Here is an 18,940-nt window from a genome sequence, read left to right on the forward strand (position 1 = left end):
TCTCTATTAGCCCAGAACTAAAACAATTTCTGAGGCCAACTCTTCAGACAAGGATTGGACTGGACTGTGGGACATAAAGTGATCCTCATGAGGAGTGTGCCCCTTAGCTCAAGTAGATACAAGAGACTAAACAGGCAGCTTCTGTCTGGAGGTGAGATGGGAAAGCAGAGAGGGTTAGGAGTTGGTTGAATGGACATGGGGAATCAGAGGTGGAAAGGAGGAATGTGCTGTCACAGTATGGGGAGAGCAATTAGAGTCACGTAACAATGTATGTATAAATCTTTGTATGGGAAAAAAAAGTTAAAACTTAAAAAAAAAAGAGTAATGGACTTGTTCAACAGACACTTCACCCAAGAGGGTGGATATATGGGTGGCAAATAAGCACATGAAAAGATGGTCAAAATCATGAGAAATGCAACTTCAAACCACGATGAGATACTACTGCACACTTAACAGAATGGCTACAATAAAAAATACTGGTAATACCAAGTGTTGGTGAAGATGTGGGGTAACTGGAACTCTCACTGCTGGTAGGAAGGCAAAATAGTACAGCCACTCTGGAAAAGAGTTTGGCATAATCTAGTACAGTCGAAGCCATTCACACTCCAAGATCCATCAGTTTCGCCTTGGATAAATCCGTAAGAATATTTCCAGCAGCATTAATCATGATGGCCAAAACTGGGCTGTCACCCAAATGTGCACCACCAAGAAAAAAAAAAAAGATTAAGTAGTGATGTCTTCAGATAATGTAGCAACATAACAATAAAAAAATGAACCAACTCCAGCTACACGAATAATATTAATAGATCTTATAAGCATAATGTTGAATGAAAGAAGCAAAACACCAAAGAGTACAAACAGTACGCATGACTCACTGAATATAAAATTTAAAAACAAGCAAAGGTAAACTGTATTGTTGTGGGATATATTCATAGGTGTAAATTTATAAAGAAAAGTAAGGAGGTGAGTCCTGTACAAATCAGGACTGTGATTACCTCTAATGGGGAGGGGGCGATCATGGTTGGGAAGAGACACATTTTTCTGTTTTTTTTTTATGTTGCTTATTGTTGTAGTTTAAGTGAAAGTTTATGTTTCAAGTTAGTCTCTTATACACAAATTTATACATACACTGTTATGTGACCTTAATTGCTCTCCCCATACTGTGACAGCACACTCCTCCTTTCCACCCCTGTTTTCCCATGTCCATTCTACCAGCTCCTAACCTTCTCTGCCTTCTCATCTCACCTCCGGACAGAAGCTGCCCATTTAGTCTCATGTATATACTTGAGTCAAGAAGCACATTCTTCACGAGTATCATTTTATGTCCCACAGTCCAGTCTAATCTTTGATTGAAGAGTCGACCTCGGGAATTGTTTTAGTTCTGGGCTGATAGAGAACTGGGGGGCCATGCTTTCTGGGGTTCCTCTATCTCATTCAGACCATTAAGTCTAGTCTCTTTACTAGAATTTGAGTTCTGCACCTCACCTTTCTCCTGCTCGATCAGGGACTCTCTGTTGTGTTCCCTGTCAGGGCAGTCATTGGTGGCAGCTGGGCACCATCTAGTTCTTCTGGTCTCAGGCTGATGAAGGGGAAGAGACACATTTTTATGGATTGAATTGGTGTCCCCAAAATGTGTATCAACTTGGCTAGGACATGATTCCCAGTATTGTGTGGTTGTCCATCATTTTGTGATCTGATGTGATTATCCTATGTGTTGTAAATCCTAACCTCTATGATGTTCGTGAAGCAGGATTAGAAGCAGTTATGTTAATGAGGCAGGACACAATCTATAGGATGAGGTTGTGTCTTGAGTCAATCTCTTCTGTGATATAAAAGAGAGAATCGAGTAAGGAGGAGAGGGACTTCATACTACCAAGAAACAAGCACTGGGAGCAGAGTGCATCCTTTGGACCCAGGGTCCCTATGCTGAGAAGCTCCTAGACCAGGGGAAGATTGATGACAAGGACCTTCCCCCAGAGCCAACAGAGAGAGAAAACATTCCCCTAGAGGGGGCACCCTGAATTTGGACTTCTAGTCTCTGAAACTGTGACAGAATAAATTTCTGTTTGTTAAAGCCATCCACTTGTGGTATTTCTGTTTTAGCAGCACTAGATGACTAAGATAGAATTTGGTACCAGGAGAGTGGGGTGCTGCTGTAACAGATGCCTAAAATGTGAAGGCAGATTTGAAACTGTGAATGGGTAGACCCTGTAAGAGTTTTAAAGTGTCTAATAGTAAAAGCCTAGATTGCCTTGAAGAGACTGTTGGTGGAATTATGGACATCAGAGTCAGATCTGGTGGGGGCTCAGAAGGAAGTGAGGAGAGCTGTAACCCCAGAGACAGCGTAGACAGTGAGAAGCAGCAGCAGCAGAAAAATGGCAGCAGCAGAACCAGGAGATTGGCATGAGCCAGTGTGGGAGCGACCCAGGGAGCAAGAGAGCTGAGGGCTTTCAGGCAGGAGGCTTCCTGGCAGAATGGGGTGCCTCCGGACACTTACTGGTGGAGCTAGGCTTGCCTACCTGCACACTGAGAGAGCTGAGTGCCTCTCAGCGGAGGTTTACTGGAGGAGGGGGCTGCTTCCTGGCACTTACTGGTGGGTCTAAAGAACTTTGTTAACACTTGCCGAGCAGGGCAGATGCTGGGTCTGCCCAAGAGGCCTGAGCTCCCAGGGGACTAAGGGGCCAAGAGGCCAAAGAACCAGGAAACAGAAGCTGAAGAGACAAAGAGCACAGGAAGCAGAGGTGCCTCCATCTCAAAGGGTAGGTCCACAACCTCTGGGATCTCAAAGGGTGAAACCATGGCTTGATGTGTCTCATAGGGTGGAATCATGGCCTCCTAGGTTTCAAAGAGTCAGATCTTCACCAGCTCGGTTCCAGAGTATGGGGCTGCCTTCCACAAGTGCCAGCAGGATGGGACCAGATCTGCAGCCCAAAGCTGAGGAGGCAGGGCTGCCATACCCAAGGGGAAGAAAAACAAGGTCTGCTGGGGCCAAGGTGGTAGGGTTGCCACTAAGATGGATTAGGAGAAGGGAGCCACCCAAAGCCAAGGGAGCAGACTTGCCATTCCAGTGGGCCTGGAAGGCTGAGCTGAAGCCCAGGACTAAGGGGCTTCCAGCCAGCGTCCAGAGAGTGTGGTCAACACTCAGAGTAGGGAGGGCAAGGCCATTGCCTAAATGGTCTCAGAAACAGAGGATTATTTTCAAGCCTTGAGAGCTAATATAATTTGTTCTGCTGACCTGCTTGGTGCCTATTTTCCCTTCAATTTCTCCCATTTGTAATGGGAATGTCTACCTTGTGCCTATTCCACCATTGTACCTTTGAAGCAGATAACTTGAATTCTAGATTTCATAGATGAAGATGAATTTTGCAGAAGATGAAATTTTACACTTGGAGTTGAGACTTTTGGGATGATATGATGGGGTTATGTTTTACTTGTGGCAAGGACATAAATTTTGTGGGGGGCCAAAGGGTGGAACGTTATGGATGGAAATGTGCACCCTAAATGTGTATCAACTTGGCTAAGCCATAATTCCCAGTATTGTGTGGTTGTCTACCATTTTGTGATCTGTTGTGATTATCCTATATGTTGTAAATCCTAACCTCTGTAATAGAATGAACAAACCTGTCTTGGAAGAAGTACAGCCAGAATGCTCATTAGAAGCAAGGACGGCAAAACTTCTTCTCACATACTTTGGACATGTTATCAGGAGGAACCAGTCCCTGGAGAAGCACATCATGTTTGGTAAAGTAGAGAGGATCAGTGAAAAAGAGGAAGACCCTCAATGAGATGGACTGACACAGTGGCTGCAACAATGGGCTCAAGCATAACAACGATTGTGAGGATGGCACAGGACTGGGCAGTGTTTCGTTCTGTTGTACACAGGGTCCCTATGAGTGGGAACCGACTAGATGGCACCTAACAACAGTAAGATGTTAATGAGGCAGGATTAAAGGCAGTTTTGTTAATGAGGCAAGACTCAATCTACAGGATCAGGTTGTATCTTGAGTCAATCTCTTTTGAGATATAAAAGAGAGAATTGAGCAGGGAGGAGAGAGACCTCATGTCACCAAGAAAGAAGCCCTGGGAGCAGAGTGCATCCTTTGGACCTGGGTTCCTGCACTGAGAAGCTCCTAGACCAGGGGAAGATTGATGACAAGGACTTTCCCCCAGAGCCAACGGAGGGAGAAAGCCTTCCCCTAGAGCTGGCACCCTGAATTTGGACTTCTAGCCTCTGAAACTGTGAGAGGATAAATTTCTGTTTGTTAAAGCCACCCACTTGTGGTATTTCTGTTATAGCAGCACTAGATAACTAAGACACACATGGTAGACTGATGAGGTTCTCTTTCTTTCCTGTCCCAGCCTCTTGCCTTCGATCAACAGGCCGTAAGTACTGGTGGCTGGAAATCACATCACTGCTCGGGGGTTTAGCTTCCCTGGTACTTCCTGTTGGTAGTGTTGGATGCAGTTTTGCCCAGAGAAAGGGCAACAAACAGGGAGCTGTGATCCCACCCTCTACCCTTCCACTGAAGGTGCTGGTTCTGCATCCCACCAGCTCTGTTCTCCAAGCCTCAGTTTCCCCATGTGTTAATGGAGGATGATGGCCCCAGCATGCCTGTCTCACAGGGTGGGATACTGAATGCTAAAGGGCTTTGAGAGCTGCTGCCCAAATGCCAGGGATTATCCAGTTCTCTGGGTAAAACCATGCTACTGCAAGACCACCAAAAGTGAGGCAGGGCAAGACCCGCAGGACTGGCCCCACCCTGCCCTGCAGCGCTGCAGGAGGAATAGGTGCAGCAAGCTGTCTGTTAAGTCCGTCCACCGGCTCTCACCAGCCAATGGGCTAGGGCTACCAGGAGCAGCTCACTCACCCCATTTCCTGTTTTCAAACAGGAAACTTAGCAAAGCAGCAGCCATTTGTCTGCTCACCAGGGCTTGGAACGAATCACAGAAGGTGACAATGTGACGCTGCTCCCTGACCCCTGGACACACGCAGGGCCACAGGCCTCAGGTCAGTGTTTTAATTCCAAGTTCCGCTGGCCTCTGCCCCCTGTGGCCTGAGCCTCCTCCTCCCGTGTCCCTCCTCAGTACCTGGTGGGGGCAGGGCAGTCACAGCCTCTATGTGTGGGACTCTTGATAGAGATCTGGGCACAGCAGGAAGCAGTCCCTGCCCCTCCAACACTTCACAAATCCTTTGAAAATGCCAGAAACTTCCACAACCCCTCTTAGGACTAGGGAACAAGTCAGAACACCTGTGTTTCTCAAAAAGTGGTGCCAGGGGATCCCTCTATCAGCCTAGCCCTGGGGAACTTGTGAAAAATGCAGAATCCAGGGCCCACCCCCAACGTGCTAGAGCAGATTGTCTGGTGTTAAGAGCCAGGAAATCTGCTTTTCAACAAGCCCCCATACCTCTCATCACTGGGGGATTCTGATGCACTCTCCCATTTTCTAGCCCCTGCCCTTGGCAAGGGTTCCTCAGGTGAGCATCCAGTTGTCCATGGTACTATCCTTTCCCCACCGGGGCAGCTGGCACATCCAGTATCCGGGGGCCTCCTCTCTCTCCACCCTGCTGGGTGGATGAAAGGCCTCTGCAGCCCTCAGAAAGGCAGCGTGGGCTCCGAAGGCCGCCCTGTCTGCCCGTCAGAAGGGCTAGGGTGGGGGCAGGGCTCCTGGGGAGTGGGCGAGGGGAAGCAGGAGAGGAATCACTGTGCCTGCACTGGGAGCAGGGTGGTGGAGGGGCTGGGAAGCTGCTCTGTCTCCTGGGCCAAGTGCAGCCCCCAAGCCAGCAGTACCAACACTTGTAGTGTTTTGTCGTGATGTCTAGAAATCTTTGCTAAAGAGGGTATTGAGAAGGGACGGAAGGGCCCACAGAACCCATGTGTGGCTGTCCCAAAGAGCTTTCAGAATCATAGGATTGTTTTCTCCATTTCACAGATGAGAAAACCAAGGCCTGGGGAGGGATGGGAAGCTTCCAAGACCCCGTGAGGGGCACTAATACCTGACCATTTCCCTCGTGCTCCTCGTTAAGTGGACTCATAAGGGAGCTGGTCTTGGCTGCTGAATTCAGTGTTTATTCTAAGCCTTAGGTTCATGGTGAACGTCCCCAGGTCTCTGCTGGAGTGTCCAGCCAAGGCCATCATTCCTGGGGTCTTACAGGTCAGGCCCTCTGGGCAAACAGCGTCCTGCTTCTGACCTGGTGCCAGCTGCCTGATTATGAAAGCAGAGTTGGAAGGGCTGGTATTATTGAGTCCAATGCCACTCACCATCGCCCATTTTACAGATGAGTTGACTCAGGCAAGTGCATAGGAGTACTCCCAGGAAAAAATATGGCCCCCAAGAATCCGGCCACCAAAAGTCCATTAGACAAGAGAGCACATGGTCCATGCACCATCTTGCCTGGGCACCTACCAGAACGTAGGGAACCTGTCCCTAGCTATCCATCATCTTATCAGCAGGACAGGCCTTGGGACCACACTTTGCTGGTGGGAAAACCAAGACCTAGAGATATTAAATAGCTCACCTAAGGGCCAACAGTTGTCAGGATGGAAGGCTAGGTCTCCAGGGGAGATGACAGATAAATGAAGTCAGGGAAACAATCATGCCCTCAGTCATGCATAGTCCCAGGCCATATCCCTGCTTCACACCTGGATTTCCCATCTGTCAAAAGTGAGGTGGGATGGAGGGCCACCACTGTCACTGGGCAACTGCACAGAGCCACCTGGAGAATGCTCCAGGGTTCCTGACCCCAGCTGACCTCACCTCTCCCCAGGCCAGGCCGACTCCAGGAGGCCAACACCCTGGAGCGAGGGACAGGTTCTGGCCACACCCAGGGACTAGTAGAGGCTGTGTGGGCAGCAGTGGCCTTATATTTCTCTAGAGCATAGTCAGCATAGAGGTTCAGCACAGGGCCTGGAATCCAGCAGACGGGAGTTCAGGCCCAGTTCCGCACCATGCGCTCACTTGTGGCTTCCTAGAATCCTCTCAGGAAGGATGTGAGGTAACTTGCAGCCTCCTTATTTCACATTTCTGTATTTAAGCAGTATCCTAGCTACTCATTCCTTCTGAGCTACACCTAATTTTTTAACTGTCCCATGCTCTGAATTTGTCTCACATGTGTTTGATTCTATTCCAACTTACACTTTATTAGAGTATTTATTTCACAAGTATTTCTCAACATGTATTGAATCCAACACGTGTTGGATCATAATAATCAGGAATATTATCTGGTATTCCCTATGTTATGGATTGAATTATATCCCCTAAAAATGTGTGTCGACTTGACTAGGCCCTGATTCCCAGTATTGTGTGATTATCTACCACTTTGTGATCTGCTGTATTTATCTTATGTGTTGTAAATCTTAACCTCTGTGATGGTAATGAGGCAGGATTAGAGGAAGTTATGTTAATGAGGCAGGACTCAATCTATAGGATTAAGTTGTGTATTGAATCAATCTCTTCTGAGATATAAAAGAGAGAAGCGAGCAGAGAGACGGGGGACCTCACACCACCAAGAAAGTAGTGGCAGGAGCAGAGCACGCCCTTTGGACCCAGGGTCCCTGCGCTGAGAAGCTCCTAGACCAGGGGAAGATTGAGACAAAGACTTTCCTCCAGAGCCAGCAGAGAAAGTCTTCCCCTGGAGCTGGCGCCCTGAATTCAAACTTTTAGCCTACTAGACTGTGAGACAATAAATTTCTCTTTGTTAAAGCCAGCCACCTGTGGTATTTCTGTGACAGCAGCACTAGATAATTAAGATACCCTGTTATAATAATATCGTATTACTATGATATGTGCTGCGCCCTGAAGCAGTTGTACGTGGTCTGTCTGACTTAATCCTGTCACCAGCCTCATGAAGGTGGGTTCTATTATTATGACCATTTTATAGGAAACTGAGGCACAGAGAAGTTAAGTAGCTTGCCAGGTGCTTTGTCAACTGGTTCCCTTACCTGGGTCACAAGCAGAGTTATTGCATAAATTGGACCCCAGGACTTGGCCTGCCTGCCCTCCACCCCTGAGGAGGGTGGAGAGGATTCTGCAGTCAGCCCAGCCTGGGTTTGTGGCCTGTTCATCATTTACTAGCTCTTGATCTTGACAACTCTAAGTCTCAGTTCGTTTATTGCAAAATGGACATCACAATAGTCTCAATCAGCCAGAGTGTTGGAGCACGTGCGAGAGACCGTGTCGAGGGCAGAGTACTCAGTCTGGCATGTAACAAGCATGTGGGACCAGTTAGGCTTTGCTCATTGGGCACATTCACCAGCTGTATGGCTGTGGGCTAAGCCTCAGTTTCCTCATCTGTTAATTGGGAGGAATGATAGATTTTTTTGTGGGTGTTAAGTAAAATAGTGTGTGTGAAGAGCCTACATGGATATGAAGTGGGTATAGTGAACTGTCTGTAAATGTTTGCTTAGATAGAGAGGAAGAGACAGACGGGAAAAAACCATACCAGTATCCACCTGCTCTGAACACTGGGATTTCATTACACATGTAATATAAAATGGAGTATTAGAACATCCATCTGGACAGGCCAGCATTTTTCTCCCAAGTAATCACTGAAGCCATTACCTTCTCTTGGTGTAAAAATGGCATGGAGATGGTGTCAGACCTCTTTCTTCATAAGGGGGAAGGAGAATCCAGATCAGCAGCCCAAGGCTGATTCCTATGGGGCAGAGGTCGGACTTGCCTCCCCTCTTGGCCATCTTTACCAATTCTGACACCAACCGTCCCTCCCATGGCACTCTCTACTTCTGGGTTCGATAATTCATTGCAATGGCCACACAGAACTCACAGACCATGCTCATAGTTATGGGGTTTATTAGGGAAGTAACAGGTTACAGTTCAGGATCAGGAATGCTCAGGATACAGTTCTTCCATCAGGACAGCCTCTTCTCAGCTGTGCACGCAGGCACACCTCTCTCTGGCCCTAGGCCTCTGCCCTGCCTCTGCCCTGCTCAGGCAAGTGTTACAAAGCTCTTTCAGCCCCTGCCAATAAGTCCCCAGAGGCATCCCAGGCATTCAGCTTTCTTGGTCCATGGGCTGGGAAGCCCAATGCACGGTCTACTGCCAGTCTCTCCTGCCACTGCTTCCCGCCGTCTTCAGGGTTACAACTCTCTCTCTCTCTCTCTGTCTCCTGGTTCCAGGAGCTTCTCAGCGCAGGAATCCCGGGTCCAGAGGACACACTCTCAGCTCCTGGCTGTTCTACCTTGGTGGTGGTGGGAGCCTCCTCTTTCCTGCCTCTGGGGTAGCTCATTTCAATCCTAGCAGGATGGCAAAACTGACAAATCCCTTTGGTGGGCCACAATTACCTTATCTGCACAGTTCCACCCAGTCATCTGGGTGGGAGTTACAAGACCATGGCGAGAAAGGTCACACAAAGTGATCCATCGTACCACACTTGGGATCACCTCATTTAAAATTCAACTCGATAATATAAGGATCATCAGAATACAATAAGGATCTGCTCAGCCTGGGAGTGACCTGCGCAGCAATCCACACCATGCTGGGTGCAAAAGGGCAGCCCCAGGTTTAGAATCTGGCGACTGGACGGGCAACTGGGTTGGTGGTAGAGGGCTCAGCAGCAGGCTGTTGTCTTTCCTTCTGTTCCTTTCTGCCTGCCAGCAGGGAATATGACACAGATCGTAGGCTCCCCAGAAACCACAGGAACCCTACCATGAGTGGGCACTCACTGATCTCTCTTGTGTCCTTGGCAGCCTTGGAGCATGGCAAGTCCCGAGCACCCTGGGAGTCCTGGCTGGACAGGGCACCCCGTAGCCCAGTGTGCAGCAAGGACCAAGCAGGAAGCATCAGCCACTGGTCCAGACCTCCTAAACCCAGGACCTGCAGGACACTTAGGTGGGCTTGAAGTGTGGGGCTTGGTCAGGGTGTACAGGCTTGAAGACATTTGAAGCAAGCACGTGGTTCACCTCAACGTATGCAATGTTGTCTTCTAGCTGGGCAGCTCTCTTAACTTGGGTTACCCCAAAGTAGACACTGAGATGACGATTTGGGTGCAAGTCATTTATCTGGGAGATGATTATAGGGAGGCATTGTGGGGGGTGGGAAAGTGAGGAAAGGAAGGGCAAGTAGCCAGTATAGAGACAGTGTCCACGAGCAGATTACTGCTGTGGGCAACTGGGCCCAATCCTAATGAGGAGCCTTTGGGAGACTGAATAGATCGTATCTCAAAGATGTCCCATCTGAGGGACGAGAAAGCCAGGCTATTTATACACCAAATCCTTCATCGGCTGAGGGATGCTTTTGAGCAAGCTCTTATGTCCCAAGAAAGCCCTCAGGCCGAGAGTGGCAGGTGCTTCCAGAAGGTAGCTAGTGGCATGGGCTGGCATCGTTAAGTGGTGAGCCGGTGTGGCCGGGCACCGACAGCGTCTGCTACAGTGCCATCTCTCGGAATAAATCGCCACTCGTTCATTCATTCATTCATGCAATCATTCAAGAAGTGCCGATTGAGAATCTGCTCTGTTCCAGGCCCTACGCAGGGCACCGGAAAGCAGGAACAGGTCAGACATTAGGCTGGCTCTCAAGTTCAGCGAAGAAACAGATCATAGAAAAGTAATTTGAAATGTCATGAAAAAGGCCAAAGGAACAAGCAGAGAGGCTCTTACGCAAACGCTGAGGGACAGTAGCAGTCACATGTGGGCTGGCCCTTGAAGGACACATTGGAGAATGGCTTCTGGGACCCATGACCCCTTGAAATAAAATGCAAACCCACATGCACATTTTGCTGAGAAGGGATCCTAAGTGTTCCCAAGATTCTCAGAGGGGCTCAGAGCTCATGAAAGGTTTCAGAAACACTGTTAGAGTAGTCCATGCAAGGAAAGAGGTGGGCTCTTGTGCACGAGACAGGGGCAGGAAGCATGGCGGGTGGGAAATGAGTGAGGTCAGGGCCGGTCAGGCTGAGCCCAGAAGGCAGCAGCCCTCCAACATCTGCTGGGACATGCTCAAGGAGCCCTGGTGCCAACTACCGAGCCACTGTCGTGGGGAGGGCAGAGATGAGCGAACCATAGTCCCACTCCCCAGGAGTATGGCACCTCACAATATCAATCCATAGGCCAGAAGCAGGCAATGCCACACAACCATACCGCAGACTCTCAGAACCAAGAAAGCACCTTGAGATGGTGGGCCATCTGGGCTTGCAGGTGGTGGGTGGACTCAGCCAGGTTGGGCACAGAGGTCTGGTTGATGGCCCTGGTTGGGCCTATAAATAGAAGGGTTGGGGGTAGGGGACATTCACCCCCTCTTCAGGAACTCTGAGGTCCCATCCTAGGCAGACCTAGCCATCTCCCCAAGCCTTAGCTTCTGAAGTGCACTGGCTGGCACAAATCTCAAAGCATGCCGTCCTTCCAGATACCACCAGCAGCCTGAGCCCCAACTCCAACATGACCACGCGTGAGCTGCAGGAGTACTGGCGGAACGAGAAATGCCACTGGAAACACGTCAAACTGCTCTTTGAGATCGCATCGGCCCGCATTGAGGAGAGACAGGCCTCCAAGTTTGTGGTAGGCCAAGATCAAAAAACCATCTTTCACACCCTTGCACTGCCTCCTTTGTGGCCCCGGGCAAGTCCTGTGGGGTCTCAGCGTTCCCAGTCATGAAATGGGTTGGCACACTCTTTAACTCACAGACTTCTTCTGGAGAAAATGGTCAGAAAGCGAGATTTTGTGAGTGCCTACTATGTGCTCGGCACTGAGCTAGGTATGGTGGGGATTAGAGAACCTAAGTCACGGTCCCTGATCCTGAGGAGGAAATAGCCCAGCGGGGACAACAAAGTCTACATCCAAGAAACAACACGCAATTTAATCCCATGTTATCAGTAATCTGTGTCCCTTCTTCATGGGGTCTGCCACCTCCCTGTAGCATTGACATTATTAGTATTTTTTCTTTAAATTGGATCACTTTTTGTAAAAAACACAAAACACATTTATTTCAAAAGAAAATCCCTTAAATGGAAAACCAGTATCCTGTGACATAAAAAAGGAAACTAGAAAAATAAAAACAAGGAAGGTTAACCATCATAATAAACAATAATAATAAATAAAATAGATGCTAGCTGGTTACTGTGTGTGGTAGAAAGCCCTAAGCTTGGGGACTGTTCTCTCCAAAAAACCCAACCCACTGCCATCAAGTCAATTCCAACTCATAGTGACCCTATAGGACAGAGCTGAACTGCCCCAGCAGGTTTCCAAAGCTGCAAATCTTTACAGAAGCAGACTGCCACATCTTTCTCCCACGGAGCCACTGGTGGTTTTGAACCACTAATCTTTTGGTTCGCAGCTGAGCACTTTAACCACTGCACCACCAGGGCTCCTAGCTTGTGGTAGGGAATGTTAAAGACTATATCTACCACTCGTCTGTCAGTTTGTTGTACTGTGGTGTCTTGCATATTGCTATGATGCTGGAAGCTATGCCACCAGTATTTCAAATAGCAGCGGGGTCACTCATGGTTTCAGTGGAACTTCCAGACAAAGACAGACTAGGAAGAAAGGCCTAGAAATCTACTTCTGAAAATTTGCCAGTGAAAACTCTATGGCTCACAACAGAATATTGTTCAATATGGTCGCTATGAGTCGGAATTGACTTGACAGCAATGGGTTTTGTATAGTGCTGGAAGATGAGCCCCTTAGGTTGGAAGGCACTCAAAATACACAATGGCCAAATAATGGACTGGAGCATACCAATGATTGTGAAGATGGCATAGGACCAGGCAACATTTTCTTCTCTTGTACATGGGGTTGCCATGAGTTGGAACCAACTTGACAGTGCTTAGCAATAACACAAGACTATATATGGGCCACACTCAACCTTCCTCCCTCCCTTAATTGGGACCAGAATAGTAGTAACGGCTAATACTGAGTGCTTACTGTGCGTCAGGCAGAGTTCCAAAGTGGTTGTGTGTATTAACTCATTTAGCCCTCACCCAATGAAGATGCTGTTACTATTCTCATTTTACAGGTTCAAAGAGGTTAAATTACCTACCTCTGACCACACAGCTAGCCCGTGCTGGGGCTGGGATCAGAACCCTGGCAGTCAGCTCTAGAATCTCTGTCGTCAATCAGTAGACTCTATGCCCATGGAAAGAGAATGGAAAAGGACTCCTTTTCTTACTACGAATCTCTGTCCTCAATCAGTAGACTCTATGCCCATGGAAAGAGAATGGAAAAGGACTCATTTTCTTGCTACGTTATTACCAGTACACCACCTGAAACCATCTCCCAGTGTTCAACACTTGGAGAACACAGGTCAAATCCAAGCTTCCCATTCAAGAAAACCAAGGCCCAGTTTTGAGAATGCAAAGTCAAGACAGACCCCAGGCCCCCTGCACCTCATGTTCCTGTTTTCTTTCTCCCAGGCACACCTCCATGCGGCTGTGTCTGGTATTTTTGGGTTAATTCTTGTCATGATTCGTTTTGGTAGTCTGGCCGATTCCCATGACAATTTACAGCAGAACGGCAGATAACGGCAACCCATTTTCGGGGTATTGTTTTAAATCGTCGTCATCATTATTTTATTTGCCTGTGCTCTCTCTGTCACTTCAAACCTCTGCCAGGTTGTCGTCAGTCTTTCTCTCTTTGCCTTGCAGATGTACCAAATTGTTGTCATCCAGACAGGGAGTTTTGACAGCAACAAAGCCATCCTGGAACGGCGCTACTCAGACTTCGAGAGGCTCCAGAAAAACCTCCTCAAGATTTTCAGGGAAGAGATCGAAGACGTCACCTTCCCCAAGAAGCACCTGATGGGGAACTTCACGGAGGAGATGATCTGTGAGCGCAAACTGGCCTTCAAGGAATACCTGAGCCTGCTCTACGCCATCCGCTGCGTGCGCCGCTCCCGCGAGTTCATCGACTTCCTCACGCGGCCCGAGCTCAGGGAGGCCTTCGGCTGCTTGCGCGCCGGCCAGTACACCAACGCCTTGGACATACTGGTGCGTGTGGTGCCCCTGCAGGAGAAGCTGACCAGCCACTGCCCGGTCATGGTGGTCCCAGCTCTCTGCGCCATGCTGGTGTGCCACCGTGACCTCGAGCGCCCCCTGGAGGCCTTCGCCGCGGGCGAGAGGGCCCTGCAGCGCCTGCAGGCCCGGGAGAGCCACCGGTACTACGCTCCTCTGCTGGACGCCATGGCCCGCCTGGCCTACACACTGGGCAAGGACTTCGTGTCCCTGCAAGAGAAACTGGAGGAGCGCCAGCTCCTGAAGCCCACCACCCAGGGACTCACCCTGAAGGAACTCACGGTCCGGGAGTATCTATACTGAGCCAGCCTGCCCAGAAGAGCTGGAGACTTGGGGGTCACCACTGTTTGGTGGGCTATTTGGGCTTCATTTTTAGTGGGAAGAGCCATTTTGGGTCCTAACTTACGGGGTGACTTTGGGCAAGCCCCTTCCCTTCTCTGGTCCTTTGTGTCCTCCTCTGTATTGGCAAAGGTCTGACTGAACCTCCTTGGAATTTTGTTTGCATCCTGCATCCCCTTGAGACCAGGCCCATCACTTCATCTCAAAACCACAAACCCGGCTCCCAAAACATTGGAGAGTAATATTGATCTTACCGAGGCTTTTGTGGAAAGCTAGGGGTCAGGTTTACATTGCACATCGTCAACAAACTTAATCCATTTCCTCTCAGACAGCTCTCCACAGCTGTCCTGAGTGTTTTCCATTTACTCCTCCCTGTTCAACATTGCTTACAAATCTTCCCACCCATTAGCCCAAGGATTCTAGCTCTTCCCTCTTAGCGTGTACACCCAACTCGGTAAAACAAAAGCTCACCTATTGGTCCCCAGAACAGCCTCCCCTGAGGTGGGGGTTGTATTCCATCCTTTGAAGAGTGGGAGGATATTTGGCTGGAAAGCAATAATGTCATGAGATTCTATAATACAAGGTTGTCAACAAGGAAAGTCGTCAACGATTTCTCTAGCTAAGACAGATTCACATGCTGCCTAGTTGTGGATTTTCATTTATAATGGAAGGGTCTCTTAAATAGAGTCACTGCGTGACGCAAATGGTTAACAGGCTTGGCTGCTAACTGAAAGGTTAACAGTTCAAGTCAGAGACACCTCAGAAGAAAGGCCTGGCACTTTTCTTCTGAAAAATTAGCCGTTGAAAACCCTATGAAGCATAGTTCTACTCTGACACGCATGGGGTAGCCATGAGGCAAAATTGACTCAACAGCAACTGGTTTTTTAACCAGTCCCTTAGATGGCCTCCCTAGATTATGCAGACATAGCCCTGGAGGGAGGTGGGGCAGGATATGCAAAGGAGTCTCTGGAGAGAAAGGAAATGGAATCCTCAACACCTTCCCTTTTGAGGGGCAATGTTCTTAGGAGCTCTCTGATGGGTTAGGATGCCCTTGACTGAGGTCTGCTGTCAGGAAAGGATACCGAGGGCCCCAGTGTGAAGAGGAGTCTAGACCAATGACCTCGATTCAACACAGGGCCCGGAGCTGGTGGTGTAGGCTGGTTTGGGCCCAATATGTGTCTGAGGCTGGAAGCCCCCGCAGACTCAAACCATCTGTCTGAGCTTATCAGTGTGAAATAACAGGTTGTAAATTGAGAAGCTTAATATGGGGCACCAGTGTGACTGAGCAAGGATCTGACCCAGCAAAGGGATCACCACAGCAGTGAATAAGCATTCACTAAACTACACCAGAATGTGTTCAACAGCGGCACCATGTGGCAACAACTGTAGTGGCTCAGGCTCTGTCTTGGAATTTAGAAGTAGGATGGACACCTTTGGACAGAGAAAGCCCTGAAGTCTCTCAGTTTACTCAAGGAGAAGGAGACTTTGAGAGGGAGCCTAGGACTTTCAGAGCCCTACTGTATGTCTGGGGCTTTACTCCTATTACCGCCAGCCCAGCTCTGCTTGAGAGATGCTACAGACAAGAACACAGAGACCCTGACAGTTTAAGTGACTTGCCCAACGTCACAGTTAACAAGTGGTAGAGCAGGAAATTAAGCCCAGGCCTGTCTGACTCGAAACTTGTACATTCTTCATCAAGCCCCACATTGGGGCGGGAGGAGAGGGGAAGGCATATGTCCCTGGGCCTCTCACCCACAGGGCCTTTAAAGGTCATCTCACTCACCACTGCTTATAGATGGGGAAACCGAGGCTTGGGGAGGTGATTCCCTCAAGGCCATACAGTGAGACAGGGACAGTGCCAGGTCCACACCCAGAGTGTCCACATCAAAGTGATATGCTCTGGCAGGCAGGCCAGACGGAATGATCTTGGTTTGCATCCAGCTGTACCTGGGGGTGCTAGATCAGCATCAAGGCCAGGGAAGGGGCCAGCCAGCCTGGCAAGACTTCCCAGCTCCAGGGTGGGAGGCTTAGTTCAGGGTGGGCTCCAGACCCCAAGGCCTAGCATGCCCTTAGTTCTGCTCATGAGCTGACCTCCTCCAGCTGTGACCCTGTCTTGGAGCAGCAAAACCAGTTCCAACTCCACCTGCCAGTGGCAGGGGGTGGGCTCAATGCGTCCCCAAGCAGGCCTCTCCTGGGCTCAAGAACCAGGATGTGCTGAGCCACTCAGGCAGCCGGTAACTGCCCAAAAACTGCCTTCCCACAATCCTCCTGCTTGCTCACACACCCCTGCCCTTTGGGGCCCAATGATGCCACCACTTGTTCTGTTGTCTGCCCACCATCTTCTTTCAAGCAGTCTCCTTTTAGTTATGCAAATTTATTGAAAAAGACACTTCCTGTTGCTACCCTCAATGGAAAATCAGAATCACTTGCTATAATTAGAAGGTAGCTATAAAATATAAACACAACAGAACCTATAGCTGTAATTACACCCCAGCTAGACCTTTGCCTGAGTCAGGGCCTGAGTCTGAGGCCTGTTCATCCTTTGCTTAAAGAGAGAGGGGAGAGAGAGAGAAGTGTTAGAGACCCCTTATCACCAAGCTGAGGCTTCGCTTGGATTTATGCATGAACCCGTTGCTGTTGAGTTGATTCCGACTCATAACGACCCTATAGGACAGAGTAGAACTGCCCCATAGGGTTTCCAAGGAGCACCTGGTGGATTTGAACTGCTGACCTTTTGGTTAGCAGCCGAGCTCTTAACCATTGAGCTACCAGGTCTCCAAAGTAGTGGAAAATTTGCAAAAAGAATTAAGTATCTGGCCACATGGCTTGGGTCATCCAATGCTGTCTTTGCACTGTCCCAAGCACCCTGGAAATTCTGCCCCCTGCTGCTTGTCCCCATGGCCCCAGTCTCCCAATCCCCAAGACCTGTACCTCAGCCCTGCTGGCTCTCCAGCTTCTTAGTCCTTGGCCTGATTTGGGTTTGACGGACCATCTTTGACTTAGCTCCTGACTTCACACCCTGATATCAGGTTAAGACCCCCAAATGGAGGGAGTGTTCTGGATCAATCAGAACTGGAACCTGCAGCATGTCACCTGGTGGGTGTCACAGCCCATCTAGCTCTGCTCTCCTGAAAACAGCAAAAAATGCCCTTCCCCCAAAGGGGCCTTGGACCAGCCCCCCTCCCAGTCTGCACCCACAATAGGCCCTCTCACAGGCCTCATCCCTCGCTCTCTGCTTACACTCATTTTCTCAGTAAACAGAGAGTGATGGCATTCCTACCATGTCCCAGACCCAACAGCTGGGGACACAGCAGTAGACAGAACAGACCCAGTCCCTGCCCTCGTAGAGATGGGAGCCACTCACAGAGCAAACAGAAGCTGGGACAAAGGCTCTCCCTTAGCCAGGCTGTCAGGGAAGGCTTCTCAGAGAAGGAGCCATTTGAGGGGGTCAGAGAGGATGTGGGGAGCCAGTCACAGGAGTGTCCTGGCAGAGAGAAAGCAGAGCACAGTCCTGAGGCAGGAACAGGCTTGACATCACCTTTGTCCTAGAGCAGCTGCCTCCTCAGGAATCACTGGTCCTCGATCCCTGGGGACCCTCGGTCCATGTCTGGGCCCAGAAAGGGGCCAGCCCCAGATGCCCCCTCCCTGATATGCCATCCGACTCTGCCTTTTCAGAAGACGTCTTGCACACTATGTCTGGGCTTCGCGCATGTCCAGTGACTGACTTGTTCAAGGCGAAGCAGCCTGGAGCTTGTATTTAGGGTTTGTAGGCCCTTTAGGTTACAAGTGACAGAAACTCAACATTGACCTGGCAAGGGAGGAATTTATCATCTAAAGTCCAAGAACAGACTAGCTTCATGCGGAGTTGGACTCAAGCACTTAAACCTTGTCATCGGGGCAGCCTGGGACAGAAATTGTTCTTGAACATACTGTTTTGTAATCTACTTTTAGAGTTTTAACCATATATCATGAACACTTCCCTATAACCCATTCTTCTACCACAGTATTTTTAATGGTTTCATTGAATTCTAACGTATGCGCCATAGTTATTTTAACAGTCCCGAAATGTTCCGAATTTTCCTTATTATAGAACACTGCGACAAACATCCTGATCCTTATGTCTTTTTCTGTGTTTGTGCTCTTAAGGCAATTTCTAACAGTGTGATTTCTGAATCAAAGTGTATCAAAACAAACCAGACGGGCTGCCCTCCAGTTGATTCCGACTCAGCGACCCTACAGGACAGAGTAGAAATGCCCCATAGGGTTGCCAAGGAGCAGCTAGCTGGTAGATTCCAACTGTCGAACTTTTTTTTTTTTAATTGTAATTAAATGAAGTTTACATTTCAAGTTAGTCTCCCATACAGAATTTTTTTTTTTACATACATTGTTATAAGACCCCAGCCCCTCACCCCATTCTGCGACAGCACACTTCTTCCCTCTACCAGATTCCCCATGAACATTCCACCAGCTCCTAACTCTGTCTGCCTTCCCTTCTCACCTCTGGACAGAAGCTGCCCCTTTGGTCTCTTGTATCTACTTGTCTAAGAGGCACATTCTTCACAAGTATCACTTTATGTCCCACAGTCCAGTCCAATCCCTGTCAGAAGAGTTGGCCTTGGAAATTGTTTTAGTTCTGGGGTGATGGAG

At 49.1% G+C, this 18,940-nt stretch overlaps 1 protein-coding gene across 2 annotated transcripts in view; it reads left to right on the forward strand.

Annotated features, from left to right (window-relative positions):
• The first annotated feature begins 4,904 nt into the window (after window positions 1-4,904).
• The window catches only part of SNX20 (sorting nexin 20), a 17,510-nt gene continuing 3,474 nt past the window's right edge, over window positions 4,905-18,940 (forward strand). The window contains exons 1-4 of one of the 2 annotated variants that reach the window (XR_002823206.1): window positions 4,905-5,008; window positions 9,705-9,846; window positions 11,356-11,507; window positions 13,589-14,304. Coding sequence is in view for 1 of the 2 variants with exons in the window: in XM_023726923.1 (XP_023582691.1) it covers window positions 9,714-9,846; window positions 11,356-11,507; window positions 13,589-14,257 (954 nt within the window). In the remaining variant the exon portion in view is untranslated. Of the gene's footprint in view, window positions 5,009-9,704; window positions 9,847-11,355; window positions 11,508-13,588; window positions 16,196-18,940 lie in introns of those variants that run through there. The other variant, XM_023726923.1, reaches the window with a different exon arrangement.

Source organism: Trichechus manatus, unplaced genomic scaffold (assembly GCF_000243295.1).
Source record: "Trichechus manatus latirostris isolate Lorelei unplaced genomic scaffold, TriManLat1.0 scaffold00014, whole genome shotgun sequence".
NCBI classification, from domain to species: domain Eukaryota; kingdom Metazoa; phylum Chordata; class Mammalia; order Sirenia; family Trichechidae; genus Trichechus; species Trichechus manatus.